The sequence below is a fragment of the Schistocerca nitens genome, chromosome 3, assembly GCF_023898315.1.
Source record: "Schistocerca nitens isolate TAMUIC-IGC-003100 chromosome 3, iqSchNite1.1, whole genome shotgun sequence".
Lineage (NCBI taxonomy): Eukaryota > Metazoa > Arthropoda > Insecta > Orthoptera > Acrididae > Schistocerca > Schistocerca nitens.
The window spans coordinates 622,602,219-622,616,279 of record NC_064616.1 but is presented as its reverse complement, the minus strand read 5'-3'; the positions used below and the strand labels follow the sequence as shown (position 1 = coordinate 622,616,279).

At 37.6% G+C, this 14,061-nt stretch overlaps 1 protein-coding gene across 1 annotated transcript in view; it reads left to right on the top strand.

Annotated features, from left to right (window-relative positions):
* The window catches only part of LOC126248567 (protein vav), a 181,567-nt gene that overhangs the window by 103,556 nt on the left and 63,950 nt on the right, over positions 1–14,061 (top strand). The window contains exons 10-12 of the mRNA XM_049949664.1: positions 179–236; positions 3,647–3,849; positions 12,353–12,470. Of these exons, the coding sequence (XP_049805621.1) occupies positions 179–236; positions 3,647–3,849; positions 12,353–12,470 (379 nt within the window). The remainder of the gene's footprint in view (positions 1–178; positions 237–3,646; positions 3,850–12,352; positions 12,471–14,061) is intronic.

Below are 14,061 nucleotides of genomic sequence, written 5' to 3'. Positions count from 1 at the left end.
AATTTTAGCCTTATTGTTGCAACTTCATTTCCCAATAGAAATTAATTTTTAAGAAATGCATAGACATAGAAAGTTTTCACAGATTGCACTTGCAATTCTCATTATTTGACATACTGAAATTCAATGTGGTCCCTTTATGTGCATAAATTGAAATCATTCATAACTTCTTTTGTTTCAGATATGTTTTCATCTTTGATAAAATAATACTACTGTGCAAGCAAATTAAGTCAACACGGGTGAGTGTTAATAAGAACTTCAGCCTTATTGCTTGAATGTTATAACAGGGCGTATATGACCCGGAACAACCAGGAGATTCAGGGAAAACCTGCGAACTTTTTCATCTGGGAGAAAACTGGGGAAAACCCAAGATTTTTTTAGAATTCTGGGAATTTTTCATAGTTTTAGTTTTCTGTTAATTTTTTATAATTTTGATTGGTAAGAACCGATACTCAAACAAAGGATATTACTGTATCCTGCTACTGCAGAATAATACTTCATCAATAAAACATAAATGACAGAAAAAAAACGAAAATAACTTAAATTGCAAAGGAAATGCGCCATATACACAACGGCACACAGTGTTCATGCAAGCGTCTGCCAACAGCAAAATGTGTCAAAGGCTTTAGGAAGACTATGCAATGCTTCATAACAATGAATTGCCTCTGATGAGTGTGAAGTCACAACTGTTTACATTTGATTTGTTTTAGCAGTTATGAGTGGGCCCATGCACATGCGCAGCTGAGTCGCATTTGAGTAGTAGATTCTCCCGCTTCTGGCTACATGAATGTGGCTGTTGGCTGTGCAAGCAGTCACAGCAAGCAGCTAGATTCCTACTGGGAAAAGGGGGCGCCAAATTCAAATTCTTGAGGAAAAAAAACTTGTTTCACAAAGTACCCAGCATCCAGCACATGTTGGTCTATTGATTATTCATACGATTTTGAAACACATCCCTGTTGGTTTTTGAACATTTTTTAACACATTTTAAGTTGATTTCTGAATGAATCATAAGTTGATTTTTGAATGCATGCATAGTGTACATGATGTCTCTGTCAGGAGTATCCTTGTTGCATCTAGAAATAAACTTTCCACAGACCAAACAGGACGGGGCTATACGAGCTGAGCAGAGAAATGCTGAATGGATGAATGCCAATCACTGTCTGATTATGTGGTTGGTTGGGTTTGCGAATGATGAGCATTGTTATAATTAAAAACAAAATCCATAGATTCAGACTACCAGAATGGAAATAAATGACTAACAGGAATAACATCTACATCTACATCTACATACATACTCCGCAGTCCACCATACGGTGCGTGGCGGAGGGTACCTCGTACCACAACTAGCATCTTCTCTCCCTGTTCCACTCCCAAACAGAACGAGGGAAAAATGACAGCATATATGCCTCTGTACTAGCCCTAATCTCTCTTATCTGATCTTTGTGGTCTTTCCGTGAAATGTAAGTTGGCGGCAGTAAAATTGTACTGCAGTCAGCCTCAAATGCTGGTTCTCTAAATTTCCTCAGTAGCGATTCACGAAAAGAATACCTCATTTCCTCTAGAGACTCCCACCCGAGTTCCTGAAGCATTTCTGTAACACACGCGTGATGATCAAACCTACCAGTAACAAATCTAGCAGCCCGCCTCTGAATTGCTTCTATGTCCTCCCTCAGTCCAACCTGATAGGGATCCCAAACGCTCAAGCAGTACTCAAGAATAGGTCGTATTAGTGTTTTATAAGCGGTCTCCTTTACATATGAACCACATCTTCCCAAAATTCTACCAATGAACCGAAGATGACTATCCGCCTTCCCCACAACTGCCATTACATGCTTGTCCCACTTCATATCGCTCTGCAATGTTGTGCCCAAATATTTAATCGACGTGACTTTGTCAAGTGCTACACTACTAATGGAGTATTCAAACATTACGGGACTCTTTTTCCTATTCATCTGCATTAATTTACATTTATCTATATTTAGAGTCAGCTGCCATTCTTTACACCAATCACAAATCCTGTCCAAGTCATCTTGTATCCTCCTACAGTCACTCAATGACGACACCTTCCCGTACACCACAGCACCATCAGCAAACAGCCACACATTGCTATCCACCCTATCCCAAACATCATTTATGTAGATAGAAAACACAGCTATCCACCCTATCCCAAACATCATTTATGTATATAGAAAACAACAGCGGACCTACCACACTTCCCTGGGGCACTCCAGATGATACCCTCACCTCCGATGAACACTCACCATCGAAGACAACATACTGGGTTCTATTACTTAAGAAGTATTCAAGCCACTCACATATTTGGGAACCAATCCCATATGCTCGTATCTCAGTTAGGAGTCTGCAGTGGGGCACCGAGTCATGTACATATTGCAAAAATGAAATTACAAATATTTGCTAAACAACCAAAGAAAATGCACCTGATGATGCTTAGTAGGGATGCCCTGCATACAAATATTTGGATAGAGACATGTGTTTAATGAGAGGAGGACAGGACAGGTGATTGGGTGTGGTGTTGTTGAAGGAATCACATTGACATTTGCTTGAACTGGCTTAGGAAGACCACTGAGAGCTTAAACCACCTGTACAGCTACATTGCACTGGTACAATCTCCCAGCCTCCTGCAAGGATTGCAGCCTTACTCGGTTCTGTGAAGGATGATTTATTTCTTCGTAAGGCGGGTTTGTATCGGATTCAATGTGGAAATTGTGATAAGTCATTTATATATCATACAATAGATTCCGTTTGTGAGAGATGTGTACAACACAGAAGATACATGTGCTTACTACAGCCAGCGAAGTTAGCTGTGGCAGAACATTGTATAGATGTGGGTCATTCGATGAACTACAGTGACATGAAGATTTTAACGTTGTAACGAAGTATCAGTTGGAGCAGTAGGATTTGTGCAACTGCGAATGTGAAATTTGATGGATTATTCGTTACGCCACAAGAAGTTAAAAATGTACATATTTCAGTGTGTTTAATTTAATGATTTACATGTTGGCAGTAGAGTTGAAGTGAGGAGTGAGATGCCTGAAATATTTATGTACATCTACTTATTCTCTCCAGCTTATTAATCTTCGGGTAGTGTCATTTTCATCTGGAGTTTGGTCCCTCTGTATTCCATTCTAACCTCATTCTTTTCCTCTTAGTATTCATTGCCTTGAAAACAGTCTGTTGAGTTGTATCATCTTATTCTTTGACATGCAGAGATAACTTCATGCCACAATCACTTCATATGTGCCCACGTAAAACTAAAGTGTTGAAAAGTTTTATTAGTTGACTTTGTTTACAGTTTGCCTTTTATATTCATTGTATATATATAGTCAACAATTCTATTCCCATGCAGCCAAACTTTAAAAGCATAATGCATATTTCATGATCAAGATCAGTCATTATTTATTTAACATATTCTAGTTCTAGTTACACTGCTCAAAATTTCTTGTGTTTCTTAGTATAATTTACTGTAGTATAATATGATTTTAATATCTTGGAATGATTAGCTTTGAAGACATATTAAAATCTCTCAGGATTAGTCCAAGTAGTGTGTTGGTTCCTCAGGAAATAATTCAGTCTTTCAGTTTAGTGTTTGAAGATGCATGTTCTAGATAGAGTATTTTCTTGGTTTCAGGGTGACCTTTATGCTTTTAGGGAGTACCTTTACTTAAGTGAGTATAAAGTTGAAAACACTATTAACCGTGCTATCCTACGGAAAGATTCAAGGTGGAATTACCAGTGGTTTCTTGTTAAAAAAGGTGAACATACTGCCTTTACTATGTACGCTCGCACAGATGATGCTAAAAGGAAGTGCATAAAAGCAATTGAGGAAGCATTGTAAGTACAAAATTTATATTTAAAAACTTGTATAGAAACATTTTGTTACCCTAACCATAACTTGAATATTTCTGCATATTATATCAAACATCTCAGACTTAGGGTTATTTACTCATGAAGCAGTTAAATGGCCATTTATAGCATATTCATTTTGTGATGTATCAGCAGTGGAAATGTATTTTCATTTTCTTGCTATAGTCCTCATATTTTTATACATTACCATCTCGCTAACCTTGATAACCTATTTTATACTTGCTGCAGCTCTATACGGAAAATGTGGACGGCCTGTTGTGCTGCTTTACAAATGGTTACCTATTTTGACCTGAGCATTGTACCCTGCCTTGAGATCTTTCCTGAATTGTGTGTTTACATCTGAACTGTGGTGTACATGCCAGAGCTACAGCAGTAGTATCCTAAAAAAGAAAGAAAACTTTCCATTTCCATCGATTAAGATAGTGCTAAGCTGAATGTAATTGTTTTAGTTCGTAGCTTTGACACATAGCATTTTATTACAAAGCATGGGTTAGAGCATGACAGCAGTTCCCTGCACACTTACTTCACACCTCTAATTGTGTAAGTAGTAAACTCCACAACCCACAGCCTGCCAGCTCATCTTCCATGCTTTTTAAAAGCCACTGTGCCATGTTAACACTTGTGGCTTGTTTTCTTTTTAAACATCCTCCCATATACAGGGTGTACATAAAGTCCAGGAACTCTTTCAATTATTTATTACACAAGAACTAAACATTGTACAGATGTCATACATATTGCATTTTGAAGAAAAACTGTGAAAAGTTTTTATTTATTTTTATGCGAACCATGAGTGACCTGGCAGACTTCAATACAGGAATCGAATTCTTGCCATACCCGTTCCAGCATGGCATTGTTGACTGTGGCAGTTGCTTCCCATATTCTCTCTCGGAGCTCTGCTATATCACGTGGTAGAGGTGGTACATACACCAGATCTTTAATGTGTTCCCACAGAAAAAAGTCACACGGAGTGAGATCTGGTGATTGAGGAGGCCATTTCATGAAACAGCTGTCCTGTTCTGTAGCACGGCCGATCCATCGATGCGGCAGCTCCGTGTTTGCAACTAACGCTGACTATTGGCAAATTACCAAACTACGCTGTGGCAGTATACATTAAAAAAAAAAATTTTAAAAAAATTCAGGGATTCTCTTCAAAATGACGTATGTATGATATCTGTACAATATTTGGTTCTTGTGCAATAATTGAAAGTGTTCCCAGGCTTTATGTACACCCATACATTGCTATGTTTCAGCATTATCTCCATATTTCTGTTCTCATGTTATCTTCCCTCTGCCACCACTGTTGACTTCAATAACTCAGTGTTCAGCACTCTTTTCCATTAATTGCTTCAAATCCCTATTTTCTCTTCTTTTCTTGTTTCATGAATATTTTTCAACTCTTCTTCCTCATTACTTTCCATGGCACATTCTTCTTTCACATGTGTTGTTGTTGTGGTCTTCAGTCCTGAGACTGGTTTGATGCAGCTCTCCATGCTACTCTATCCTGTGCAAGCTTCTTCATCTCCCAGTACCTACTGCAACCTACATCCTTCTGAATCTGCTTAGTGTATTCATCTCTTGGTCTCCCTCTACGATTTTTACCCTCCACACTGCCCTCCAATACTAAATTGGTGATCCCTTGATGCCTCAGAACATGTCCTACCAACCGGTCCCTTCTTTTTGTCAAGTTGTGCCACAAACTCCTCTTCTCCCCATTCCTATTCAGTACCTCCTCATTAGTTATGTGATCTACCCATCTAATCTTCAGCATTCTTCTGTAGCACCACATTTCGAAAGCTTCTATTCTCTTCTTGTCCAAACTATTTACCATCCATGTTTCACTTCCATACATGGCTACACTCCATACAAATACTTTCAGAAATGACTTCCTGACACTTAAATCTATACTCGATGTTAACAAATCTCTCTTCTTCAGAAACGCTTTCCTTGCCATTGCCAGTCTACATTTTATATCCTCTCTACTTCGACCATCATCAGTTATTTTGCTCCCTAAATAGCAAAACTCCTTTACTACTTTAAGTGTCTCATTTCCTAATCTAATTCCCTCAGCATCACCCGACTTGATTCGACTACATTCCATTATCCTCGTTTTGCTTTTGTTGATGTTCATCTTATATCCTCCCTTCAAGACACCATCCATTCTGTTCAACTGCTCTTCCAAGTCCTTTGCTGTCTCTGACAGAATTACAATGTCATCGGCGAACCTCAAAGTTTTTGTTTCTTCTCCATGGATTTTAATACCTACTCCGAATTTTTCTTTTGTTTCCTTTACTGCTTGCTCAATATACAGATTGAATAACATCGGGGAGAGGCTACAACCCTGTCTTACTCCCTTCCCAACCACTGCTTCCCTTTCATGTCCCTCGACTCTTATAACTGCCATCTGGTTTCTGTACAAATTGTAAATGGCCTTTCGCTCCCTGTATTTTACCCCTGCCACCTTCAGAATTTGAAAGAGAGTATTCCAGTAAACATTGTCAAAAGCTTTCTCTAAGTCTACAAATGCTAGAAATGTAGGTTTGTCTTTCCTTAATCTTTCTTCTAAGATAAGTCGTAAGGTCAGTATTGCCTCACGTGTTCCAGTATTTCTACGGAATCCAAACTGATCTTCCCTGAGGTTGGCTTCTACTAGTTTTTCCATTCGTCTGTAAAGAATTCGTGTTAGTATTTTGCAGCTGTGGCGTATTAAACTGATTGTTTGGTAATTCTCACATCTGTCAACACCTGCTTTCTTTGGGATTGGAATTATTATATTCTTCTTGAAGTCTGAGGGTATTTCGCCTGTGTCATACATCTTGCTCACCAGATGGTAGAGTTTTGTCAGGACTGGCTCTCCCAAGGCCGTCAGTAGTTCCAATGGAATGTTGTCTACTCCGGGGGCCTTGTTTCGACTCAGGTCTTTCAGTGCTCTGTCAAACTCTTCACGCAGTATCGTATCTCCCATTTCATCTTCATCTGCATCCTCTTCCATTTCCATAATATTGTCCTCAAGTACATCGCCCTTGTATAGACCCTCTATATACTCCTTCCACCTTTCTGCTTTCCCTTCTTTGCTTAGAACTGGGTTTCCATCTGAGCTCTTGATGTTCATACAAGTGGTTCTCTTATCTCCAAAGGTCTCTTTAATTTTCCTGTAGGCAGTATCTATCTTACCCCTAGTGAGATAAGCCTCTACATCCTTACATTTGTCCTCTAGCCATCCCTGCTTAGCCATTTTGCACTTCCTGTCGATCTCATTTTTGAGACGTTTGTATTCCTTTTTGCCTGCTTCATTTACTGCATTTTTATAATTTCTCCTTTCATCAATTAAATTCAATATTTCTTCTGTTACCCAAGGATTTCTACTAGCCCTCGTCTTTTTACCTACTTGATCCTCTGCTGCCTTCACTACTTCATCCCTCAAAGCTACCCATTCTTCTTCTACTGTATTTCTTTCCTCCATTCCTGTCAATTGTTCCCTTATGCTCTCCATGAAACTCTGTACAACCTCTGGTTCTTTCAGTTTATCCAGGTCCCATCTCCTTAAATTCCCACCTTTTTGCAGTTTCTTCAGTTTTAATCTACAGGTCATAACCAATAGATTGTGGTCAGAGTCCACATCTGCCCCTGGAAATGTCTTCCACATATATTATGTTTAGTCTGGCTTTACACTTAATGAATATTTTTTAACTAGTAATTTGCTTGTGCTTCCTTGTCCATGCACACAATAGTTCATTTTCATGTGGAACTGGTCAGTTTAAAGTAAGGACAACTTTGGACTGGGGAATATATTTATCAATGTCTGTGATATTATTTTTACTCTTCATTGCTTGCTTGTCAGCCCTGAAAGCATGTAAGCATTCCACATGCTGAATTTTGACAGATGAAAGCTTTTATCTTCTTTATCTTGATTTGTGAAAATCAAAATTATCCTTGAAGGCGGACTTGGGCCAACAAAAATAGGGTTTACAATATATCACTTGTAGATGCAGAATGCACAGATTTGCCAGTAATGTGAATGATTGAATAATGCAGAAAAAGACCTTCTGTACTATACATGACCTTCACCATGCAGCATATCTGTTACCACTGAACACTGCACCTTTGTTATATGTCTAATGGATTATAGTAATGCAGAATTGTTAGCCGAGCAATTGCTTTCTGAAACTGTGTCTGAAAGGAGGTGATAGGAATGTGTGGGTTCCAGCCTACCAAAACTGGTAAACCAAGATTAGGTTTGCCACATATTTCTCATCTGTTCCTCCATTTCTTGCTTGCTGATAATGGAAATAAGCATATTGTGAAAGATGGAGGTAACTGCATATTCTTTATAAATCTGGGTTTTTACAATATCTACAACCATTGTTAGGCACTACAGTGGAACATTGTGCATTATGAAATGCAGTGATCTTGGCTTAAACACGAGGATAGCAAATTGGCTGACACCTCTGTGAGGCAACCAATCATATTCTTGATGTAAGCTACATGACAAGCAGGTGTGTGGCTGTTACAGCAAAGCAATCATTAGTGTTTGACGTCTTGTGCACTTGCCACAAACCAGCTGCATTAAACTAGTTGAGACTTCTTTGGTTCTTTCTGAGTCAGCTTCCATTTCCGTAACTATGGGTTGTCTCAACATTTAACCTATAAAATATCATGGACAACTAGCCCTTATGGAAAGCCAAGAATAAAATGTTCTTTACTGACACCTTTCCGCAATGTGTTTAAAATAGTTGGAAGAGAAGTTTGATCATGCAGAGAGCTTTCACACTTCTACATCCAGAGGTCCCTTGGAGGTACAGTTATTACAGGGAAATCTGCTGAGAGGTTATCAAATTGCCGAATTTAACAGAAAGCACTACTTCCCAACAAGCTTAGTTAAGTTGTTTGTAGAAATCTGATTATGAGAGAGATGCACACTACCCTAAATTCTAGTAAAGTATCATGCGAAAACATAATACAAATGAACGCTGTTGAAAAGCTAGAAGAGTAATGAGAGCTAATTATTGAAGTGAAAGTGAGAAGAGAATTAAAACAACTGATTTAATTGTGGTTTGTAATATGTACGTAATATCTACACCAGTGGCCCCTGAGCACATTAAGATTTAGTTCATTTGCTTCAGAGTGATATTTTATATCTTGACCCAATCGGGTGCTTTAAATGCCTATAGTTTAGCCACATTAAAGTGGCTTGTAAGGAAGAAGGAAATTGTGATGAAGCCTCTTATGGATTGACTTCCTTCCTGGCTCCTCAGTTGTGCTTCATGTGCTCTAAGAACATCTCTGTCTGTGGTAGTGTGTGTCATGTGAATTTGGGGGAAAAAATTATAGCACATCAAAGTGGTAAGGTGGATTCCATTAACTGGAGCATAACAGAATAAAGCAGATTAATTGCACACCTTACAGAAGACTCCATAATGAATTCTTGTGCACGCTTTTGAGTACATTAGCTCCTTAACGATTTTCATTATTGGTACTAAAAATTAGGTTCAGATGATCTGTGTTTTGCATAGTCACAATACAAGAAAGAAAAATAAGTTTCTGTGTAAGAACAGTGATCATTTTGGTACTTTTATTAATTAGTTCAATTTAGATCACAAATACTTTTATTTTAAGGTACACATTATTAGTTTCAGCTCATTGGCCACCAACATATCATCTTGATGTCAAACACCAGAGACACTGTGTCTCATCACTGTAATGAAATATACTGTATCATATGTTTAACATCAAGATGATCTGTTGAAAGTCAGTGAACCAAAATTAGTAATGTGTGAAGTGTAAAGTAAATAAAAATATTTGTGATCTAGACATAATTCATTAAAAATGTTATGTACTCTAGTGCAAAGCTATTCAACTAGCTGCCAACCAACATAAAGCAAGAAATTGAGAATCCCCATCAATTCAAAAGAAAATAATAAAATAAGCTAAAAACATTCCTCATTAGTCATTATCCATGCCTTGTTCAAACTTTCTGATTATCTAGGTTCAAGGGTTGAAAATTTCTTTTAGCTATGTGGTGAGTGGCAACTTTCATAATAAAGCTGCTTGACAAGTATTTCGTTTTGTTTTTCTTGTTGTTGTGGTGGTGGTGGTGGTGGTGGTGGTGGGTGGTGGGTGGTGGGTGGTCATCAGTCTGAAGACTGGTTTGGGGCACCTCTCCATACTAGTGTGCCCTGCACAAGTTGCTTCATCTCTAACTACAGCAGCCTTCATCCATTTGAACCTGCTTACTACAGTTGAGGCTTGGCCTTCCTCTACAATTTTTACTGTTCCCACACCTCCCTCCAATACGAAATCAGTTGTTCCTTGATGCCTCAGCATGTTCCTGTCAAGTCACCCCTTCTTTTAGTGAAATGGTGTCATAAAAGCCTTTTGTCGCTGACTTGATTCAGTACCTCCTCAGTGTTTATCCTGTTTACCCATCTTATATTCACTGTTCTTCTGAAGCCCCACATTTTAAAAGTTTCAGTACTTTTCCTGCCTGTGTTATATATATCATCCTTTTTTCACATCCAAATAAGTCTACACTCCAGACAAGTACTTTCAGAAAAGACTTCCTGACACTTAAGTAATGTTAACCTACTTTTCTCTTTCAGAAAAGCTTTCCTTACTGTTGTCATTGTGCATTTTACATCCTCTTTGCACCTGACATAATAAATTATTTTACTGTCCAAACAGCAACCTTTACCTTATCTAATTCCGTCAGCATCATCTGATTTAATTCAACAACACTACTTCACCTTTGTTTTACAGTTGTTGATATTCATCTCATAACTTGTTTTCAGGAAACTATCTATTAAATTCAGATATCTTCCAGATCTTTTCCCATCCCTGCCAGAGTTACAATTACTGGAAAATGATAGGTTTTTATATCTTCTCCCTTAACTTTAATTCAAACTCCAGATTTCTCCTTGGTTATCTTTACTGATTTCTCCTTGTATAGATTGAATAACTAGTAAGTATTGTAAATAAACCTCAATTGTTGCATACAGAGGTAGCTATTTTATATAAGTAAATATTAACCTATCATTAGGAGATCAACATCAGCTATTTAACTCAACTCAGGAAATAGTAAGCTCTTTTTTTCTCCCAAAGTTGTGGCTTTTCTGTTAATTTACTACATTACATTTATTGTTAGTACAGTGCACATAATAAGTTTCTAAGAGTTGCTTCCTTTTCTTTATGTATATCTTGATGTGTTCCATATCTCCGAAGATTCTCCATTTTAATGTGTCCCCTGAAGCACAATGTGTGAATGAATGGGTGGTGGGTGGATGTGTGGATGGATGGGTGGCAATACAACAACTATCATTAATGTCATCAGATTCAGTTGCTAGGATACCAGCAAAGAAGGTCTGTGTGTGGACACTTCCCAGGGATGTAGTGCTAGCTGCAACATCTGTGCTTACAAGTACAGTTGAAATGAAATATCGTGTGGCTAGGGCCTCCCGTCGGGTAGATCGTTCGCCTGGTGCAAGTCTTTTGAGTTGACGCCACTTCGGCTACTTGCGTGTCAATGAGAATGAGATGATGATGATTAGGACAACACAACACCCAGCCCTTGAGCGGAAACAATCTCCGACCCAGCCAGGAATCTAACCTGGGCCCCTCGGCATTACATTCCATCGTGCTGTCTACGCAGGTACCAAGGCGGACTGCAAGTACAGTTGACACATCTGTGCTTGCAAGTACAGCGGAAACAGTGCTCTTGGTTTAAAATCTGAAATCTTCTTCAGACAAACTACAAAGGTAATAGATATCAGTAGTGCACATAAGGCCACGCCTTCCCAACAGATACTCCCATGGGGCCCAGCTAATAACCTGTTGCATGCCAAATCATATCTTTCTTAACTGAGGGTTGTTCTGTGTCACTTGTCCTTAGTTACTACATTGCCTGCATACTTCAGCGAGTATTGTTTGTTTTGATGGTGGATTATTGTGTGTTTCAAACATTGTTAATGGTGGTGTAATCATGTGGACTGCATGTGGGACTCTGAGTGTGATTCATTGTTCACCGGCTTTTTATAGGTTCCAGATAAATGTTTCAAATTCTTTTACTGTATTCATATCCTGACTGAAATTAGTGGACCACTTGTCAAAACTAACACCCAAATCAGCTTGAGAGTATTGGGAAGGAAATCCTCTCAATATAACATCTTTAAAACAATCATTTAAGTAAAAGCTCTATTTAAACCAGAATTTAAGTGTGTTTCAGGCCACTAAAGATACCTCAATAAATTAAGGTGCTCATGTCTGGAAAAACAAAATTTGTGTTATCCAGTAGCATATGGGCAGACAGTTGTTAATATAACCTTCTGACCAAGTTTTGTTTAAACAGAAAATTGCTACAAGTAACAGGCCATGACAGATATTATTTTCATTGGTTTTTTTCTGTACTTTTTATTGAAAATATGATGATCCACCATATTCCTTATCTTCACAGCAGTTCTTTGCATCTGGCTTGTTTCAGGGATAATATTGAACCAAGCGTTTGCAAAAGCACAGACCATAAATTTCTAATGCACTCATTTGATCGACCATCATCGTGCAATCATTGTAGTAAATTTTTGAAAGGAATGATTTTTCAGGTAAGTAGAAGAATTGATTTTCATGGTGTTGTAATAAAGCTTGACTTTCCCCGCAATTCTTGAAAAAACTAAATTTCTTTTACCTAATTAGTTCCTCTTAAATATAAGTAGACTCAGTAAGATGTAAGGCAAATAAATTCTCATAAACTCTCAAAAGCCTTTCTGCATGCTGTATTTTATGTATGATAAACCAATGTATACTGCATTAAAACCTTTTTTATTATTAGCTGCTAAATATGTTTGTTTCCAAATCTTATGGTACACACTGTGAGAATAATTACATTCTTTTCTCATGCTGTGTGGCCAGCTATCATAGAAGTAAGTCATCTTGTTTAATGTACTGCATGATATGTTCCTCCACCTTGGATTCAAAAGTTAATTACATAATAAATTCATTTTACTCTTTTGGCTGTAGGTTGTATCCCAACTCCACCCCACTGCATAAGAGGAAAGCGCAACTGCACCATTGTGAAGAAGTATCTTGCCTATCTAAGATTTGTGTACAAAAGTGTCAATTATGCATTGATTAGGTTATTTTACCTCCCCATAAAACTTGTTTGATGCAATAGTTTGGATGTCACAAACTGCCTAAAATTTACTGCTGATTATATGGTGATGTGTGTAATGTGTGGCACAAGCCTTTATGTTTCTATTTGTCATTACAAAACACACAGCTGAGACAGCAAAATAATGTATGTATTGCTGCAATAACTAAATAGCTGGTGAATTGTTCCTGTTTGTGTACTGATGTATTTTATTTAATGGTGCTCCAAATTTAAGAAAAAGACTAATGTTGAAAGGTGTAAGAAAAGAATAGCATAGATATTGAAAAACTGACAAAAATTTACCAGTCCACTACATACTGAACCAGTCTCTCTTAACATTCATACTATTCCTTCTATTATTTCATTTTCATTATGTGTAAATGGATGGTATGGGGGTAAGTGCACAATATTTTCTTTCTGTTGTAGAACTAGTTTATGAGATTTAGCAATTTCTCATGGGATAAACACAACTCCTTTTTTCCCCCAGGTTTCTGGTCAGTTTAGATTGCTCATAAATTCCGTGGATACTTGTCATTATTTAAAACTCTATTACCAGTATTTCTGCATATTGAGTAGTTGCATTTAATAAGAATGTGACAAGTTAATACAGTATTTAGAACAAAATTATATGCTTTATAGAACATTTCATTTGGTAATGAATTCCAGTGTCCCAGTGTACTCCTTCAGTATTTGGTATATGCAAAAATCTTCTTGTACTGTTCTACACTTTCCTTCAACGAATTGTAATGATGTGGATGGTACCGTTCACTTGTCATTGGCATTGAAATTAAATATTACTGTGCATTTTTATTTAGTGGAGTATATTTCTCTAGTTTTAAGACACTGTATTGGATTTTACACGTAACAGCATTTTTTCAAACTTAAACTTCTTGAGCTGGAGCATTTTTCACATAATATTATTACGTTTCTGAATAATTTCATATCCTGTAAACAATGTGACATTTCACTTGGTGAGACCAACTAGTCAATCAAATAGCCTCTCAGTATTGTCAGTTGTGTTGATCTCCTTGGAAACATGCTTGCAG